At 48.1% G+C, this 18,014-nt stretch overlaps 2 protein-coding genes and 1 long non-coding RNA gene across 4 annotated transcripts in view; 2 read left to right on the top strand and 1 right to left on the bottom strand.

Annotated features, from left to right (window-relative positions):
- UFD1 (ubiquitin recognition factor in ER associated degradation 1) overlaps positions 1–6,297 on the top strand; it is a 30,162-nt gene extending 23,865 nt beyond the window's left edge. For both annotated transcript variants that reach the window (XM_011739861.3, XM_011739862.3), the window contains exons 10-12: positions 169–257; positions 1,097–1,178; positions 5,468–6,297. In XM_011739861.3, the coding sequence (XP_011738163.1) occupies positions 169–257; positions 1,097–1,178; positions 5,468–5,542 (246 nt within the window). In that variant the 3' untranslated portion in view covers positions 5,543–6,297. The remainder of the gene's footprint in view (positions 1–168; positions 258–1,096; positions 1,179–5,467) is intronic.
- Positions 6,103–8,184, bottom strand: LOC139358662 (uncharacterized). Its single transcript, XR_011613883.1, has 2 exons — positions 7,888–8,184; positions 6,103–7,658 (listed from the first exon to the last, which is right to left on the bottom strand). It is a non-coding gene; the product is annotated as an uncharacterized lncRNA (long non-coding RNA).
- An 18-nt stretch (positions 8,185–8,202) lies between these two features.
- C15H22orf39 (chromosome 15 C22orf39 homolog) lies at positions 8,203–15,480 on the top strand. The gene is made up of 3 exons (XM_011739860.2): positions 8,203–8,433; positions 8,550–8,717; positions 11,695–15,480. Exons 1-3 carry the CDS (start codon positions 8,299–8,301, stop codon positions 11,818–11,820), a joined length of 429 nt encoding a protein of 142 aa, XP_011738162.1. The 5' UTR covers positions 8,203–8,298; the 3' UTR covers positions 11,821–15,480.
- Positions 15,481–18,014: the final 2,534 nt, after the last annotated feature.

Raw genomic sequence — 18,014 nt, 5'->3', positions numbered from 1 at the left:
TGGGCAGAGTTCTCAGCTGCCAGCACCCCAGCAGCTGAGGAGTCAGGGCTTCGGTCCTGAAGGGTCTGCACAGCACCCCAGCTCACATCCCTGCAGTGATCTCCAAGCAAAGGACATATCTGTCCTCACACTTGGGCTCATTATATGACTCAACTACTTCCTGTCTAGGCTTTCTCCGGCTCTGGCAATAGACTGGATGGAAAGAAGAAAGGGGTGGAGCCCAGCCCCTCCCCAATCAAGCCTGGAGATATTAAAAGGTAAGTCTGTCCTGGCTGTCCTTCAGGACAGGAGGAGGATCTGTGCCAGCCCTCTGGGGTGGGGCAGCCTCACCCCAGTTCTGGAGACAAAGCCTGGGTCAGTAGGCCCAAGGGACTTTACCCTTACCTGCTCTCCTTGGTGGGGTGGAGCACAACATGTCCCTCCTTCCACAGTGCCACCCTCAGTACCACTGTGGTCCAGCCTCACTCCATACCTCCAATTCAGCGTCTTCTTGCCCCCAGTGGCTTTCCGAAGATGTGCGTCTGATCAGATCTGTCTCTTATTCAAAACCCTTCTGGTCCCTATTTGGTGATCTGCCTATTTTCCTGTTTTGTGACTTTGAATTATTAATCAGGTCACATTATCTTAGTTCTCCTGAAAGTTCCCTGAGGAGCTACCTCAGATGTGCTTCTGTTGCTGGGTCCAGGGACCCACAGCAGACCCTTCCTCTGGTGGCCATGATGGCAGGGGCAGGGCTGAGGTGTGTCAGTTGTCTGTTGTGTGTGTGAAATCAGGAGAATACTGGAGTGAGAGTCTAGCCACCTCAGGGGGTTCTGTGAAGCTCAGGACAGTGACAGTGAGGCCTTCCCAATCCTTCAGATGACCCCTCTCCATAGACAGGTACAGAGCCTAAAGCCCCTGGCCCTATACCCAATGCTGATACTAAACCAGGAAGCCAGTTACCTTCTGCTTCCCTCCTGGGAGGATGCCAGGAAGCACCAAAGGGCCCAGGTGGGGTGCAGCAGCATCTTTTCTGCATTCCTCTTCACTGTCATAAATGAATTTTAGTCCTTTTTTCCTGGAAATAACATTTCTCCTTGTCTCTCTCTTCTTACAGAGGAATTCCCAATTATGAATTTAAACTTGGTAAGATAACTTTCATCAGAAATTCACGTCCCCTTGTCAAAAAGGTTGAAGAGGTGAGTGTATTTCCTTGGTTGGTAATGAGGAGATTTATTTGCTAGTGATGACTGAGGTTCCTGGCATTCTGAGTAGGGGTGTGTATTAGTCTGTTTCCAAGCTGCTGGTAAAGACATACTGGAGACTGGGCAATTTACAAAAGAAAGAGGTTTAATGGACTTACAGTTCCACATGGCTGAGGAGGCCTCATAATCACGGCAGAAGGCAAGGAGGAGCAAGTCACATCTTACATGGATGGTAGCACGCGGAGAAAAAGCTGGCGCAGGGAACCACCTCCTTATAAAACCATCAGATCTCATGAGACTTATTCACTCACGAGAACAGCACGGAAAAGACCCGCCCTCATGACTCAGTTACCTTCCACCAACTCAGTTCCTTCCCACCGGGTCCCTCCCACAACACGTGGGAATTCAAGATGAGATTTGGGTGGGGACACAGCCAAACCACATCAGGGTATCTGTGATGTTTTCCCTTTCCTGGGGTCCCTCTGCTCCCTGGTGTCCTGTTTTTTTCTGTAGTGCTGGTGTGAGGTGTGTGAAACAGAAGACTTGCAGCATGGGGGTCGGGACCTCTGTCTTGCTCTAGAACTGACTCCAGGCTCTGTTATCACAGAACTGTGTGCCCTGGGTGGGCTTCATCTTCCAACAGAGACCTTGAACTTCAAATATAGGAAGTACCTTCCAGCTGAGCAGGGTGGTGGTGGGACAGAGGAAGGCAAGGGCTGAGCATCCTATAGACATGGGCACTTTGTGGGAGTGGGCCAGGCCCAGCAGCAAGTGGAACGCAGTCACCTCTGTGTGATGAGGATTTCTAGAACACCAGCACTTCAGACCCATCGCTTTCCTGGTTCCTTTTCTCAAAGGATTGGACCCTTGAGGATCCAGGAGTAGGGCCAAGGGCAGATGTACTGAGTCACCCATTCAGGGCCAGCTGCTACATAGGACCCATCCCTGGCCTATCCTGATTACCGAACTCTCTCTAGCACTTGGGGTGGTTGGGGACAGAGACCACTGTGAAGTTTGCACACCTGGTCCTACTCACAATCACTTCTGGGCTCAATGTTCAAGTTGAAACAGCATTGAGACCTTTCAGGCCCAGAGGAGCAAACAGTGGCCAATCAGACCTCACCCTCCAGCCCCTCCTTCAGGCACCATCCAGGCTTCACCAGCTACAGGCTGCCTTTCTCACTAAAAGCCAGTGCCTGACTCAGACCTAAGACCTCAGCATGGGACATCCCCCAGGCTGACTGTGACTTGACTGTTGCAAATTTACAGAAGGCGGGGTAGGCCGGTGGGCACAGCAGGCCTGTTTGACCATAAATATGTATTTAAGAAGTATATGTTTAAAGATGGGATTGAAGACACATTTAGCTCTACTCCATCCTGCAGCCCCACTAAGGCTGTGGCTAAAGGTCATGAGGTAAGAAAGACAGTGGAAGAGGAGGCAACTACAAGGCTTTGAAAACCCAGGGTACCTTAGCAGATCATAAAAAGCCTAGAAGCAGTTCTGTGTAGATTGTGTGTAGACTGTAGAATTCTCAAAAGGCACCTCTAGAAATGAGGGACTAATGACAGAACTCTGTTACTAAGCAGTTAGAGCTGCATTACCCTCCCTCCCCCACCCCAGAAGGCTGGAGGCCCGACTCCAGTAGCACTCTAGACTGTTACCTCTGAAGTGAAGGCCAGAGTCAGAAAGCTTCCCAGTCCAACATCTAAATAGTAGAGGATTTGTGGGAAGAACAGCCACAGAAACCAAAGGAGCAGAAATCATCAGGGAAATAGTTTCCCCAAAGATGGACACAAGTTCACAGATTTGAAGGGTCCACTGAGTTCCAGCAAAATGAATCAAAATAGCCCCACTTTGGGGCAAAGAAAGATCCTAAAGCTTCTGGAGAGAGAACAGAGGTATCACCATGGATCAAGGACATCATCAGCCAAGCACCATGGCTCACGCCTGTAATCCCAACACTTTGGGAGGCTGAGGCGGGAAGATCATTTGAGCCCAGGAGTTTGAGACCAGCCTGGGCAATATAGGGAGACCCTGTCTCTACAGAAAATTTTAAAATTAGCCCAGCATGGCGGCACGCACCTGTAGTCCCAGCTACTTCGAGGCTGAGTTGGGAGCATCACTTGAGCCTGGGAGGTGCAGGCTGCTGCTGTGAACTGAGATCACACCACTGCACTCCAGCCTGGGTAAGAGTAAGACCCTGTCTCCCAAAAAAGGGACATCATCTTAGCAGGACACAGAGGAAACTAGAAGATAGTGGAGCAATATCCTCAAAATTCTGAATTTTTTTCCAACCTAAAATTCTGTACCAACTCTTAAGAGCTGGATTGTGTCCCTCCAGTGTTTCTGTGTTGAAGCCCTGACCCCCAGTAACTCAGATAGGGCCATTTAAAGAAGCAATTAAGTTATAAGACCTTAGAGTTGGCCCTAATTCAATCTGGTGTCGTTTTAAGAAGAGGAAATTTGAGCTGGGTGTGGTGGCTCACGCCTGTAATCCCAGCACTTTGGGAGGCCGAGGCGGGTGGATCACAAGGTCAGGAGATCGAGACCATCCTAGCTAACATGGTGAAACCCCGTCTCTACTAAAAATACAAAAAATTAGCCGGGTGTGGTGGCGGGAGCCTGGGAGGCTGAGGCAGGAGAATGGTTTGAACCAGGGAGGCAGAGCTTGCAGTAAGCCGAGATCGCGCCACTGCACTCCAGCCTGGGGAACAAAGTGAGACCCCGTCTCCAAAAAAAAAAAAAGAAATTTGGACATAGGAGGGGCCATGTGAGGACACAGCAAGAAGGCAGCCATCTGCAAGTCAAGGAAAAGGGCATCAGAGGAAACCAAACCTGCTGACACCTTGATCCTGCACTTCTAGCCTCCAAAACTATGAACAAGAAATTTCTGTTGTTTGAGCCACGCTGTCTTTGGCACTTTATATGGCAGCCCTAGCAGACTAACATACCAACCAGACTATCAATGAAATATGAGAGTAGAAAAAAGGAACTCACAAGAAGATAATCCTTATGCATCTTTTCTCAGGAAGCTCCTAGAAGGTGTCCCTCACTAAAATGAAGGAATAAGGTAGAAATAAAGTCATAGAATCCAGGAAATAAGGAGCCCCCACTAACACGTACGGTACCTAGAGAAAGGCCAGTCCAGGTATGGCAGGGTGAAGGCCCAGGAGGACACAGCTTTGTCAAAACAGATGAACTCCATGCAATGCAGGCTGTGATTGAATATATAGAGAAAAAAGCCAAACGCAGCTATTGACACCAGGATAAATGGAAGGCTGTGTGGCAAAGGAAGACTAAATGCAGCCGTGACTCAAATTTACATGAATATTACCACATAAATACTAAATGGTGTTCTACTGCAGGTATAACATGCTACAGTTAGTGGGGAGCCAGGTGCAGGGATTTGTGTTGAACATTCCAGAATCCTCTTCTTCCTAGGGAAAAGTTGAGGTAATGCCTCAGACTGACTAGCAATAAAAGTATGTGAAACAAAATATGTGCAGTTTTCAAAGGCTTGGGAAAAAACAATCCCTCTTTCTGCTGATGGAAGGATAGCTTAGTAGAATGTTTCTGAGGGCTGGTTGTTCTCTATAAGTTAAAAGCATTAAAAATGTGTACACGCTTTGACCCAAGACTTTGAGCTCTAAAAAAATATCAAGAGCTGTGTACAAATACATTAAGCTGCTTACCACAGCAATGTCCACTGGTAGAAAACTGGCTCTTCTACATAATGGAATTCTTTTTAACAGAATTCAGTTCTGTAGCCTTGGGAGTATACTAGATAAGTTTATTGGCATGAGACTTCAGAATTAAGTGGGAAAACAGTTCTTCAAGCATGTACAGAAAAGTGACCTGAAGTTTTTGGGTGATGAACTTAGAGATTTTTTTTTTTTTTTTTTTTGAGGCAGGGTCTTGCTCTGTTGCTCTGCCATCCAGGCTGGAGTGCAGTGGCACAATCATAGCTCACTATGGCCTTGGCTCAAACCATCCTCCCATCTCAGCCTCCCAAGTAGCTAGGACCATAGGCACATACCACACCAAGCTATTTTTGGTAGAGATGGGGTCTCACTATGTTGCCCAGGCTGGTCTTGAACTCCTGGGCTCAAGCGTTCCTCCCACCTTTACCTTCCAAAGTGCTGGGATTACAGGTGTAAGCTATCGTGTCCAGCCTGAGACATTTCTTATGAGTAATATGGATGGTACGTGAGTCTATAGAGTAAGGCATTTATTGTAAATCTCCAGGGAGTTTCTGAAAATAGTATCTTCTCTTCACACCTAGGATGAAGCTGGAGGCAGATTTGTCGCTTTCTCTGGAGAAGGACAGTCGTTGCGTAAGAAGGGAAGAAAGCCCTAAGTGAGGACTGTTGGCTGACTGGAAAATAATAAAAGAATAAATTGCAACATCTTGGCTTTTAGTTACTGGCACTGACAGGGATGAGCCTCATCAGAATACTCTGTTACTTAAGATTTGCTTAGAGTTACCTAAGAATTATCAAGTTTTACTTGAAGTGGAGCAGCAGGACTTTGTAGTTGTATGCTTGATTTGGGGAAAGACAAAGAGCTGTCCCTGAGGGCCTGTAGGCAGCTGCCGCCTCACCTCTTCATGCTTTCAGCTTGAGGGGGGCTCCCACTGCCTCAGCAGGAGCAATTCTGTATCCCTAATTCTGTCAAAACCAATGGAGGTGACTAAATTGTCTAACATGAAGTGTTCTTTCTTTTTCATTTATCCTTTCTTTTCCTAGGTCAGTTGCATAGGTGTCAGTCTTTGGCCTAAAAAAAGGGTTTAAATAGACGTATGTTCTATAAATAGTGGCTGTCCCACTACTGTGGCTGCAATTTAAGTATTTGACAAAGAATGTTTCTATTTTTATTTTCCATATTTTTTTCAAAAACATCACTCAGAAAAACCTGATCTGAATGAGTTTACACTTTTATTCTCATTTCATATGGACATAACTGGCTCCTTAGTGAACCTGTTCATAGTGAAACAACTCCATGGAGAAGCAAATGTGAATGTTGGAATGAACAAATGCTAAAGAGATGTTCCTCTCTTTCCTTCTTCCCTACTCCCCCACTCCTAATTTTAATTTATTAAATCATCCAAGCTTCTGCTGGCCTGTCTTTATTTTTTATCAGTATTTATTTGGTCTTAGGTCTTCACTTTCTATAACGTGAGATCTTTTGACATGCTAATCTGATTATTTTAAATTTGTTCCCATGAGCCACTGTGCCTGGCCCCATTGGGAATAATTCTAAGCCAAGAATTTCAAGTAAAAACAGGCAATAACTAAAGCCTAAATCTAAATGTTTGATTAGGTACTAACACAGACTGGTGGTTGGGCCTCTGACCAGAACTGAAGGAAGTCCTGTTGGCAGATGCCCCGTGTTCCATCTCACCATTAGAAAACTTCCCATCTAGGGCTTCTTCTGGAGAAAGTAGGAAGAAACAAGGCTGCCTGATTCCTAGGTGGCAATGGCTAAGCCCAGCGGGGTCCCCCATGAGCCAGGGCTGACCCTGCCTCTAGGCATGGGGATCCTGCCCTGGTCAGGGCCCCTCCAACACTCCAGAGAGGAGAGGATGGTGGCCCCAGGGTCTATCCACATGTCTTCAGTGAAGAGTGTCTATGAGTGTCATGATGTTCAGTACTTGGCCTGTGGCACAAACCATCATCACTGGAACTAGGCGTGGTTTTGGAAGGCGTGAGCACTGTGGGGACTTACCTGACCCTCCACTGACAAAGTCTCAGTTTTACTAGCAGAGGGAGAAACCCTCCTTGGTGGGTAGCAGCTTTCATTTGCAGGATCACATCAGCTAACAAATTGTCACTTTATGCATAATCAAGAATGTTGCAGTACCTCTGGCTCTGGGTTTTTGTCTTCACTAAGTAACACCTGCTGTGTATGCAGTGAAACGCCTGGTCCTTTGCTGGAGGCACACTCCCCTGCCTGGACCAGGATGGATTCCATTCCAGGGCCTTTTAGTGGGGCCAGTTGGAGCACTGATTCTGGTCGTTACTCCTGCACCCTGGCCTGCAGCCTTCCTCCCAGTGTCCTCTTTGGGCTTGGTCCTTGAGCCAGCTGCCTCAACAGCAGGACCCCTGGTAAAACTGCAGCTTTCTGACCCACCTCCAGGGAGTCTGTCCCAGTGGGCACTTCTGCAAGCCCACCAGCTTCCCCTTTACTTGCCTTTGTTGCCTCTTGTGCATTGCTCCTTTTTATAAACGTTGCAGCCAGGCGTTGTCGCTCAGCCTATAATCCTAGCACTTTGGGAGGCCAAAGTGAGAGGATCGCTTGAGGCCAAACTAGCCTGAGTAACTTAGCAAGACCACATCTTTACAAAAAAAAAAAAAAAAAAAAAAAAAAACCAAAAAACTAAAAATTAGCCTGGTGAGGCGGTGCATGCTTGTGGTCCCAGCTGTTCAGTCCTGGAGTTCGAGGTCGCACGTAAGCCTGGGTGACACAGCAAGACCCTGTCTCGAAAAATAAATAAGGTAAATGTTACATGTCTCCCGCACCCTTAGAATCGAGCTACAGACATCCAAGCCACTCCTACCCCACTCACCCGTGCTACACACCGCCTCCATGCCTTTGACCGGCCTATGGCCGTGCTCGGATTGCCTTCTCAGCCTCCACTTCAAGCCTGCGTTCCCTGGGCAGGTCATCCAACCCTAGATCCACCACACGTCATGCCCAACCAACCTTGGTTACTTTGCGAGTTCACCTCCATCCTGAGTGGACGCTCAGACAAGACCGCCAGAGCTGCAGATCTGGGAGGTTCGCTGCACCAACTTGATGCTCAGTACATACTTTTGAAAATAAACCGCATTGTTGAGATTTGAGAAAATCTCATAAAGCTGCTAAAAAGAACTGGCCAGAGCAGTGTGATTTTAGAGGCGACTGACAAAAGGTAGCTGCGCGGCCCAGGATGCCCTCATGGCCCGGGGTGAATGGCGCTGGCTTCGCGGTGGCCGAGTAGGCTCCGCGCCAGGCCTCGTCCCGGACTTACCCTGCGACCCTGGCCCTCCGCGCGCCGCAGCCGCCCTCGGTTGCTATTGGTTGCTCGTCCTGTTTGTCCGAGCTTCTCTAAGATGGGGGCGAAACTGTAATTGAATGTGTCGGTGCTTATTAGTTATTCTTTCAGTCGATCACGAGGTGCCGCTTTCTTCATTCTTCATTGGCTGGCGGACTGAGGGGCGGGCTTGGCGCCCCGGTCGCCCAGACATGGCGGACGGCAGCGGCTGGCAGGTGAGTGTGCTCGGGACCCGGGAACCACCAGGGTCTTCCGGAGGGAGGGAACGGGACAGGCTCCGGGCGTGGGGCGCGGCCGCCGGCCCCCACTCAGGCGCCGCCTCTCGCCGCAGCCGCCGCGCCCCTGCGAGGCCTACCGCGCCGAGTGGAAGCTCTGCCGCAGCGCCAGGCACTTCCTGCACCACTACTACGTCCACGGCGAGCGGCCGGCCTGCGAACAGTGGCGGCGCGACCTGGCCAGCTGCCGCGACTGGGAGAAGCGCCGGAGCGCCGAGGCCCAGGTGCGCCGGGAGGGAGCGGGGCGGCGCTTCGGAGCGCCTTGTAGGGCCCAGCTTTCCCCACCCCTTCACGCCCCAGGCCCCGCGACCTAGCCGAGAACTGTCAAGGTCCCTACCCTCCTCACGCTTCCTTTCTTTTGAGAGTTGGTATAAATTAGCATATCAACAGGACTTTCAGGGGGCGTGAAAGACAACGAAGGAGACCAGCGAGGAGGGTGTAGAGTGGTTTAGAGAGCAAAGAGGGCAACTGTCCAATGTTAGGGTCATCAGCTGGCCTACGCAGGATATGATGTTGCTGAGTCCTGAGTGACCAGGAGCCAGCCTTCATCCAGCCCCGGTAGACACTGCTGAGAAACAGAGAAGGCCTGTGTTCCTGAAGCAGAGGGTAGGTGGATGGTTGGAAAGCGGTATACCAGGGACCTGGTGGGCCTTGATACGGAGTTTAGAGTTTAGTCTAAAGTGTGCTGGGAAGCATAATTCGATTTATATCTTTAACAGATCAGTCTGTTAGCAAAGTGTGGTGACGTGCACCTGTGGTCCCAGCTACTTGGGAGAGTGAGGTGGGAGGATCGCCTAAGCCCAGGAGTTCAGAGCTGCAGTGAGCTATGGTCACGCCACTGCACACCAGCCTGGGCAACAGAGGGAGACCTGTCTCAGGAAAAAAAAAAAAAAGAGGAAAAAAGTTCAATCTGTTTGCTAGGGTGTAGAGAGTATTTTACAGGAGCAGAGAGATCGGTAAGGAGGTGGTTCTAGTTGTTTATTCATCCAGCAAATATGTACTACATTGGGTACTCTTGGGGATGCACGAGTGATAAGAAGAGTCTCTGCCCTCCTGGCACCCACACTGTAGTCTAGAATATACAGTCCTACGGTGGACCCCTTGTGAGAGAGGAGATGGAGAGAAGCCAGCCGAAAGGTGCAAGGCTCATGGGGAGTGCCAAGGAATGAGAATCAATGGGACTGATCAACACTTCAACATTGTTAAGTGTATACAGTGATCTGAAAGACATGAACTGATGTGGAAACCAGACTGCTGTATAAAAGAAAATTATGACTATTCCATAATATGTGAAACTCAAAAAAAGTAAGAAAGCTGACAGCCTGTATAGCGAGAGATTGATAATTTTAATGTATGTATATCTGCGCGTGTGTGTATAAAGAGCTCTTATATATCAATAAGAAATATAGGGATTATTTCAGAATGGAAAAATGGCCAAAGGACACAAAGAAGCAATTCATTAAAAAAGAAAGCCAGGTGGGCATGGTGGTGGGCACCTGTAATCTCAGCACTTTGGGAGGCCAAGGCAAGGGAATCGCTTGAGCCCAGGAGCTTGAGACCAGCCATGGGCAACGTGGTAAGACTCCATCTTTATAAAAATAATAAAAAAGAAAAAAAAAAAGCCTGGGCGTGGTGGCTCACGCCTGTAATCCTAGCACTTTGGGAGGCCAAGGTGGGCAGATCACCTGAGGTCAGGAGTTCGAGACCAGCCTGGCAACATGGCAAAACTCGATCTCTACTAAAAATATGAAAATTAGCCACGGATGGTGGCACACACCTGTAATCCCAGCTACTCGGGAGGCTGAGACAGGAGAATTGCTTAAACCTGGGAGGTAGAAGTTGCAATGAGTTGATCGTGTCACTGCACTCCAGCCTGGGCCAACAGTACAGTAAGACTCCATCTCACAAACAAAAAAGAAAAAAACCACATGGCCAGGTGTCAGGTATATAAGTCTAAATGACAGTAACAGCAGGTTTTGCCCAGCAGAAAGTCGTTAAGTGTTGATGGGGGTTTGAAGAATTCTGGGTAGTTGTACAGTGTTGGTGGGGGTGTCGGGTGTTCTGACTATGTAAATGTCAGATGCATACCTTTTGACTTTAAGTTTTACTTCTGGAACTTTATCCTAGGGAAGTAATTGGATAAGAGTGTACAGTTAAAAGTTCGGAATGCTAATTATGTTTTTGATACTGCAAAAGCTGAAAACAACCTAAATTTCACTAATAGACATTTGACCAATTAGCTTTTTCCACAAAGTGAAATACCGGATAGCCTTTGAAAGGAATAGTCAGTCATCTACCTGGGTGTGGGAAAGTGCCTACAGTGTATTGTTTAGTGAAAAAAAAGCAGGAAGTAGACTAGCCAGCAGAAGATTATCTCATCATTAGGGAAACATGTTAGCTCTAAAATTTGGACCAAAAAACGGTATCAGGGACGCTGTTAACTGCCACATTGGGAATGGACATTTGGGAATCTTTAATAGTCTGTGCTGCATTTCTGATAGCTTTTTAAACATGATCAAAATATTTTATTTGAGGCAACAGAGCTTGAACAAAGACAGACGTAGACAGATTAAATGATCTGTGTAAAGAGGCTCACATAGCACCTGATACTTACCAAGGGCCCACAGCGAAGGTCTCCCGTGTTGTGATACACTGACCCGTGTCTGTATTGGGATACAGTAGCTAGAAGAAGCTGATGGGTTGAATGGCACTTGTGGCACCACTCAGGCAGGTGGTCTGTCCTCTGGACTCTTCCCACCCTTCCAGGATACCCTGGGCATGTATTTCTTCCCTGTCTTCCTCCCTTCTTCCCTACCACACTCCTCCCTGCAGCTCCCCACAGCTGCTGTCTCAGACTCTTCTCTCCTCTCCACTCCACCCCCAGGCTCACTCTCAGCAGGTGAATATGCCCCAGACTCACAAGGTCAGCCAGAGCCATTGAGCCCTGAGGTCCAGGAGAAGATATTTTAAAATTCCTCAGATTATTATGACCTATTCAGTAGTTTTTCACAGTAGTTTGTGAGAACAAAATGATCTCAATCTCTGTGCGCTAATATGGAATACTCGCCAAGGTGGATGCAGCTGTGCTGCACAGTGGTGTGCACCATAGGCCCCTTCCTGTCCATCTGTGTTTTGGGGGGAGGTACAGGGGTCTTGAGGGTGCTCAGAGCCTGGGGAGTGACTAGAGTCTTATTTGCACAGCAATCCCTCTGTGAGAGCGAGCGGGCACGAGTCCAGGCTGCACGGAAGCACATCCTGGTGTGGGCCCCGAGGCAGAGCCCCCCTCCAGACTGGCATCTCCCTCTGCCGCAGGAGAAGGACGAGTGACAAGCACCCCTGCCATTGGCCTGTGCAGCTTCCTTGGTCTGTTTCAAGTTGCTGTTGCACAACCCTGGGGACTGTGACAGCCTACACAGTCTAGTGGGTCCCTGTGAGCTCTTGCTGGGTTTGGAACGTGGAGCAGGACGTTGCTGGTCCTACTTGCCCACCCCTCACCAGCCTGCAGGGTACCCTGACGCTGCGATGTTCTGCAGGACAATTGCACCGCTTCAGAGCTTCCAGGAGGCCAAGCATTATGGCCAGGTACCTGTGAGCAGCCAGGTCAGGCTGGGCACAGTAGCATAGCAGATGGCGGTCCTGAGGTCTAGGCTTCTCAGGTAAACTGAAGGGTAGCCCTGACCTGTGTGGACACACAGGTGGGTCATAATGAGGTAGCTAAACAGTTGCACCACTGTGAATGTCTTTCCTAGTCCTTGGGAAACTGCCTGCTATGTCTCAGGTTTGGTGAACATTGTGAGTACTCACACTCTGCTCCACTCAGTTCCACTGCACATGCAGGCAGGTGTGCCGAGCAGGCAGGGCTTGCTGGCCCCTCTGCACCAGCAGGCTTCACTTGTTAGGCTCCCAGGTCGGCCCCTGGAGACTGTAGTTTTTAAGAAATGCACACAGCTACAGAACACACAACGTTGCATAAAGAGGGTTTGTGGACTCACCTTAAGAAATCCAAGTCCAAGACATGTGGAATTAAGGACTCCTTCCCTCAAAAAAATTTCCCCTGGTGGTTAATGTATCAAAAGCCATTTCATCTGATTTCAAATAGAAGCTGAAAATTAAGTTTACATTTGTTAGATTTTATATATAACAGTGTTGTCTGGACAGTGTTAGAAACTTGTATGCTTATTCTCTTGTAGGTGTTTTAAAATGTACGAACCACCAAAAACGCTATTTCTCGAAGCGGTCTCTTTATTACTAATAGAATGGTTTCTCATCCTGTGGTGGCCCTGTTGTGTGATGCTGAGGGCTAGGCTGGGTCTGTGCCCAGCACCCTCCCTGCTCTCTTCCTGGACACAGGCAGCAAGTTGAATATCTTTAAATTTGTTCTTTGGGGTAGAACAATCCATCACTTCAGAAGGGTGTCCATTAAAGAACAGTATTTCCCTGCTTGAGTGTTTTCTCCTGTGCTCCCTAAGAGCCCCTGTCTGTGTCTGTGAACGGTGGGGGTGGGGGCTGTGTTCACAGGATCCCAAGAGCAGGAGCATCTACAGCAGAGCCAGCGTTCCCCCATCATCAGGGGAGTATTGATGTGTCTAAGGCAACCAAGGTGCCTCCAGCATGGCTGTGGCTGGATTAATGAGCATTTCCACCCAGTGAGGGAAAAGAAGAAGACTGCTAGAGATCTACAAGGTTTTTCTTACTCTTAAACACAGGGAAGGGGCATCTGAATTTGCAGTCTGCTGTAATCCCAGCACTTTGGGAGGCCGAGGCGGGTGGATCACTTGAGGTCAGAAGTTCGAAACCAACCTGGCCAACATGGTGAAACTCCATCTCTATTAAAAATACAAAACTTAGCTGGGCATGGTGGCATGCGCCTGTGATCCCAGCTACTCAGGAAGCTAAGACACGAGAATCGCTTGAACCCCAGAGGCAGAGGTTGCAGTGAGCTGAGATCATGCCACTGCACTCCAGCCTAGGCAACAGAGTAAGACTCCGTCTCAAAAATAAAATAATAAAATGAATTGGCAGTCTGCATGTGATGCCTGGGATTGCAGCAGCTGCCTTCAGGTTCATGGGGCAGAGCTGGAGAGTGCAGCAAAAGCCAGGGCATGCCAGCCAGCACCCCAGTCCATGAGGGGCCTTCCCTCAGTGCAGCCATGCTCCCTGCCACCTGCTTGTTTAGCAAGGTATGCAGTGTGCGACTGCATGCTCGGTTAGGAAGCATTGAGTCCTGCCTCTGTAGTGCGACTGTCATATTTTGCCTCCTCCTTCACTACTCAAGTTCCACATCAGCAGATAATCTCTCTGGACAGGATGTTCCTGCATTTGTTGCTATGGCAATTCCTTCACAACATCTGAGTGTCCACATGTTGGACAGGGTTTGGGGCTTACAAGACCACAGTTTCGAAACAGACAAGTTGTCTTCAAAGAGTTTCTGTTGTAGTTTGGGGAAAAGACAGACATTAAACATCAATAAATAGGGATTTAAAATGGTGGCTGGATGTGGTGGCTTACGGCTGTTACCCCAGCACTTTGGGAGGCTGAGGTGGGAGGATCGCTTGAGCCCAGGAGTTTGAGACCAGCCTGGGCAACATAACAAGACTCTATCTCTACAAAAAATAAACGAGCCATGCATGGTGGCACGTATTTGTAGTTCCAGCTACTTGGGAGTCTGAGATAGGAGGATCATTTGAGCCCAGGAGTTTGAGGCTGCAGTGAGCCATGATTTTGCCAGTGTACTTCAGCCTGGGCAACAGAGCGATATCCTGTCTCAAAATAAATAAAAATAAAATGGTGGTAATTTCTGAAGCAGTTTGGATAATTTTCTTTTATGGTGGTGTTATGAAGAAAACAAATACTGCAATAAGAGCAGTATATTTCACACTTTATGGACAGGTGCTAGGCATGGTGGCTCACACCTGTAATCTCAGCTACTTGGGAGGCTGAGGCAGAAGGATCACTTGGGGATAGGAGTTTGAGGTTGCAGTCAGCTATGACTGTGCCACTGCACTCCAGCCTGGGCGACAGAGCAAGACCCCGTCTCTAAATAAATAAATCCTTTTTTTTTTTTTTTTTGAGACGGAGTCTCGCTCTGTCGCCCAGGCTGGAGTTCAGTGGCCGGACCTCAGCTCACTGCAGCCTCCGCCTCCCGGGTTTACGCCATTCTCCTGCCTCAGCCTCCCGAGTAGGTGGGACTACAGGCGCCCGCCACCTCGCCCGGCTAGTTTTTTTTTGTATTTTTTTAGTAGAGACAGGGTTTCACCGTGTTAGCCAGGATGGTCTCGATCTCCTGACCTCGTGATCCGCCCGTCTCAGCCTCCCAAAGTGCTGGGATTACAGGCTTGAGCCACCGCGCCCGGCTAAATAAATAAATATTTTAAAAATAAGTGTTTTGGATAAAACCCCATATTAATAATAAGTATTTTACGTCATTATTTGGCATAGACTGTTATATATAGCATATTACTGTTGAAATATAAAACAATATGTATCCGTACTGTATGTGATACAGTGCCATTTTCAGTAACTGCTGTACACACAGCAACTCAGATGAAACTCAAGGAAATTCTTCGGAGCAAAACCAGCCAATCTTGAAAACATACATGTAGCAGGATTCCATTTATGTAACATTGATGAAATAATGTAATTACAGAGATGGAAAACAGATTAAAGGTTACCAGGGGTTAGGTTAGGGATGGTGGGGGGGTTCACATAAGGGAGTCCTGTGGTGTTGAAAACCATCTGTCAGCCTGACTGATGGTTACACAGGGCTATACATGAAGTCAAAATTGTGTAGAGTTAGGTACACAAAGGAGTACAGATATAACTGGGAAACCGAGTATGTTCTGTAGACTGTACCAATGTCAGTTTTTGGCTCCTGATGTTAACATTGGGGGAGGCTGGGGCAAGGGTACGCAGCACCTCCCTAGACAACCTCCTATGCAACCTCCTGTGAATCTATAATTACTTCAAAATAAAAAGTTGAAAACAAACTGTCGGCCATGACCTACTGAACTGATTGTACAACCTAACGGATGAAACCTAGTGTTTTTAAAAGCACTGCTATCAAGCACCTGTGCTGGACACTTACCTTGGGCGGGGAGGTGGGGAAGGCCTCAGTGTCTGAGCCCAGACCTGGATGAAGAGGCTCAGCTCCTGTCAGGCAGAGAAAGGGACCCACAAAGGCAGAGGGACCTGACACCATGTATTGATAGGAGGGGGTGCTGTGAGCTGTAATCAGGAATCAGGGGATGAGACTCTCGGGGTGGCAGGTAGCCAAAGACCTGACCTGACCTGGTTCTAGAGACCTCTGGCTGCTGTGCAGAGAAGGGGTGGGGTGGCTAGATCAGTTGGCCACTGCAATAGAACAGGCAAAAACTGACTATGACTTGGACCTCAGATGCAGCAGTAGAAGTCGTGAAACGTGGTTCCATTAAGCATTTGTCTCAGGTGGGGCCAAAGGACTTAGAATCCTTAGGCAACATTTTTATCCAGGACTGATAAAGAGTTTTTAAAACAAAGTTTTTTTGTTTGAAAAAAGCAGTAGTCCCAGCTACTTGGAAGGCTGAGGTGAGAGGATCGCCCAGGCTATGGAAAGGACAGTCTTTTCAACAAATGGTTGATGCCTGGAAACTGGATATCCAAGAGTGAAGTTGGACCCTTACCAAACATCATATACAAAAGTTAACTCAAAATTGACCTAAATTGAGGCCGGGCGCGGTGGCTCAAGCCTGTAATCCCAGCACTTTGGGAGGCCGAGACGGGCGGATCACGAGGTCAGGAGATCGAGACCATCCTGGCTAACACCGTGAAACCCCGTCTCTACTAAAAATACAAAAAACTAGCCGGGCGAGGTGGCGGGCGCCTGTAGTCCCAGCTACTCCGGAGGCTGAGGCAGGAGAATGGCGTAAACCCGGGAGGCGGAGCTTGCAGTGAGCTGAGATCCGGCCACTGCACTCCAGCCCGGGCTACAGAGCAAGACTCCGTCTCAAAAAAAAAAAAAAAAAAAAAAAAAAATTGACCTAAATTGTAAGAGCTTAAAATTAAACATAGAGAATATCTTCACAACGTTGGATTTGATAGTAGTTTCTTGGATGTGACACCAAAGTCATCAACATTAAAAAGAAAAAAATAAACAAATTGGACTTCATGAAAATTAAAGGCATTCAATTTCACATCAAAAGACACTATTGGCCAAGCATGGTGGTTCACTCCTGTAGTCCCAGCACTTTTGGAGGCCGAGGTGGAAGGATCACTTGAGCCCAGGAGTTCAAGACCAGCCTAGGCAACATAGTAAAACCCTGCCTCCATTCTTTCTAGAAAAATTTTTTTTAAAAACCACACTATCAGGCCAGGCACTGTGGATCATGTCTGTAATCCCAGCATTTCGGGAGGCTGACACAAGAGGATTGCTGGAGGCCAGGAGTTCAAGACCAGTTTGGACAACATAGCAAGACCCCATCTCTACAAGTTTTTTTTTTAAAAAGGTAGCTGAGCATGGTGGTGCCTGTCTGTAGTCCTAGCTACTCAGGAGGCTGAGGTAGGAGAATTGCTTGAGCCCAGGAGTTTGAGGTTACAGTGAGCTATGATTGCACTACTGCACTCTAGCCTGGGTGACAGAGCAAGACCCTATCTCTTTAAAAAAAAAAAAAAAAAAAGACACAACGACAGAATAAAAAGGCAATCCACAGAATGGGAGAAAATATTTGCAAATCATATATCTGACAAGAGATTAATAGAACTATAGAGAACTCCTAAAACTCAATGAGAAAAAAAGTTCAAAAATGGGCAAGGGGCCGGGCACTGTGGCTTAAGCCTGTAATCCCAGCACTTTGGGAGGCTGAGGCAGGCGCATCACCTGAGGATAGGAGTTCAAGACCAGCCTGGCCAACATGGTGAAACCACGTCTCTACTAAAAATATAAAAATTAGCCAGGTGTGGTGGCATGCACCTGTAATCCCAGCTACCTGGGAGACTGAGGCTAAATTGTTTGAATCGGGAGGCGGAGGTTGCAGTGAGCCAAGATTACGCCACTGCACTCCAGCCAGGGTAACAGAGTGAGACTGTTACAAAAAAAAAAAAAAAGGCAAGGACTTGAATAGACATACCAATGGCCAAAAAGCACATAAAAAGATGCTCAGCATCACTGACCATTAGGGAAATACAAGTCAAAACCACAGTGAGATACCACCTCACACCCATTAGGATGGCTACTATTAAAAAAAAAAAAAAGTGTGGTAAGGATGTAGAAAAATCGGAACCTTGGCTGGGTGCGGTAGCTCACATATGTAATCTCAGCACTTCGGGAGGCCAAGGCGGGCGGATCACCTGAGGTGAGGAGTTCGAGATCAGCCTGGTCAACATGGCGAAACCCCATCTTTACTAAAAATGCAAAAAAAAAAAAATTAGCTGGGCACGGTAGCACACGCCTGTAGTCCCAGCTTGGCAGGCTGAGGCAGGAGAATCGCTTGAACCCAGGAGATGGTGATTGCAGTGAGCCAAGATCATGCCACTGCACTCCAGCCTGG

The sequence above is a fragment of the Macaca nemestrina genome, chromosome 15 (assembly GCF_043159975.1).
Source record: "Macaca nemestrina isolate mMacNem1 chromosome 15, mMacNem.hap1, whole genome shotgun sequence".
NCBI lineage: Eukaryota > Metazoa > Chordata > Mammalia > Primates > Cercopithecidae > Macaca > Macaca nemestrina.
Note: the sequence above shows the minus strand (reverse complement) of the source record. Positions and strands in the feature narration are given on the sequence as shown.

Bases quoted from the DNA above. Each gene is read 5' to 3' on its own strand.
- C15H22orf39 (XM_011739860.2), top strand. From the start codon at position 8,299: ATGTGTCGGTGCTTATTAGTTATTCTTTCAGTCGATCACGAGGTGCCG. The intron at 8,434-8,549 runs GTGAGTGTGCTC...CTCTCGCCGCAG, and splicing joins CGGACGGCAGCGGCTGGCAG to CCGCCGCGCCCCTGCGAGGC. The intron at 8,718-11,694 runs GTGCGCCGGGAG...TTATTTGCACAG, and splicing joins GCCGGAGCGCCGAGGCCCAG to CAATCCCTCTGTGAGAGCGA.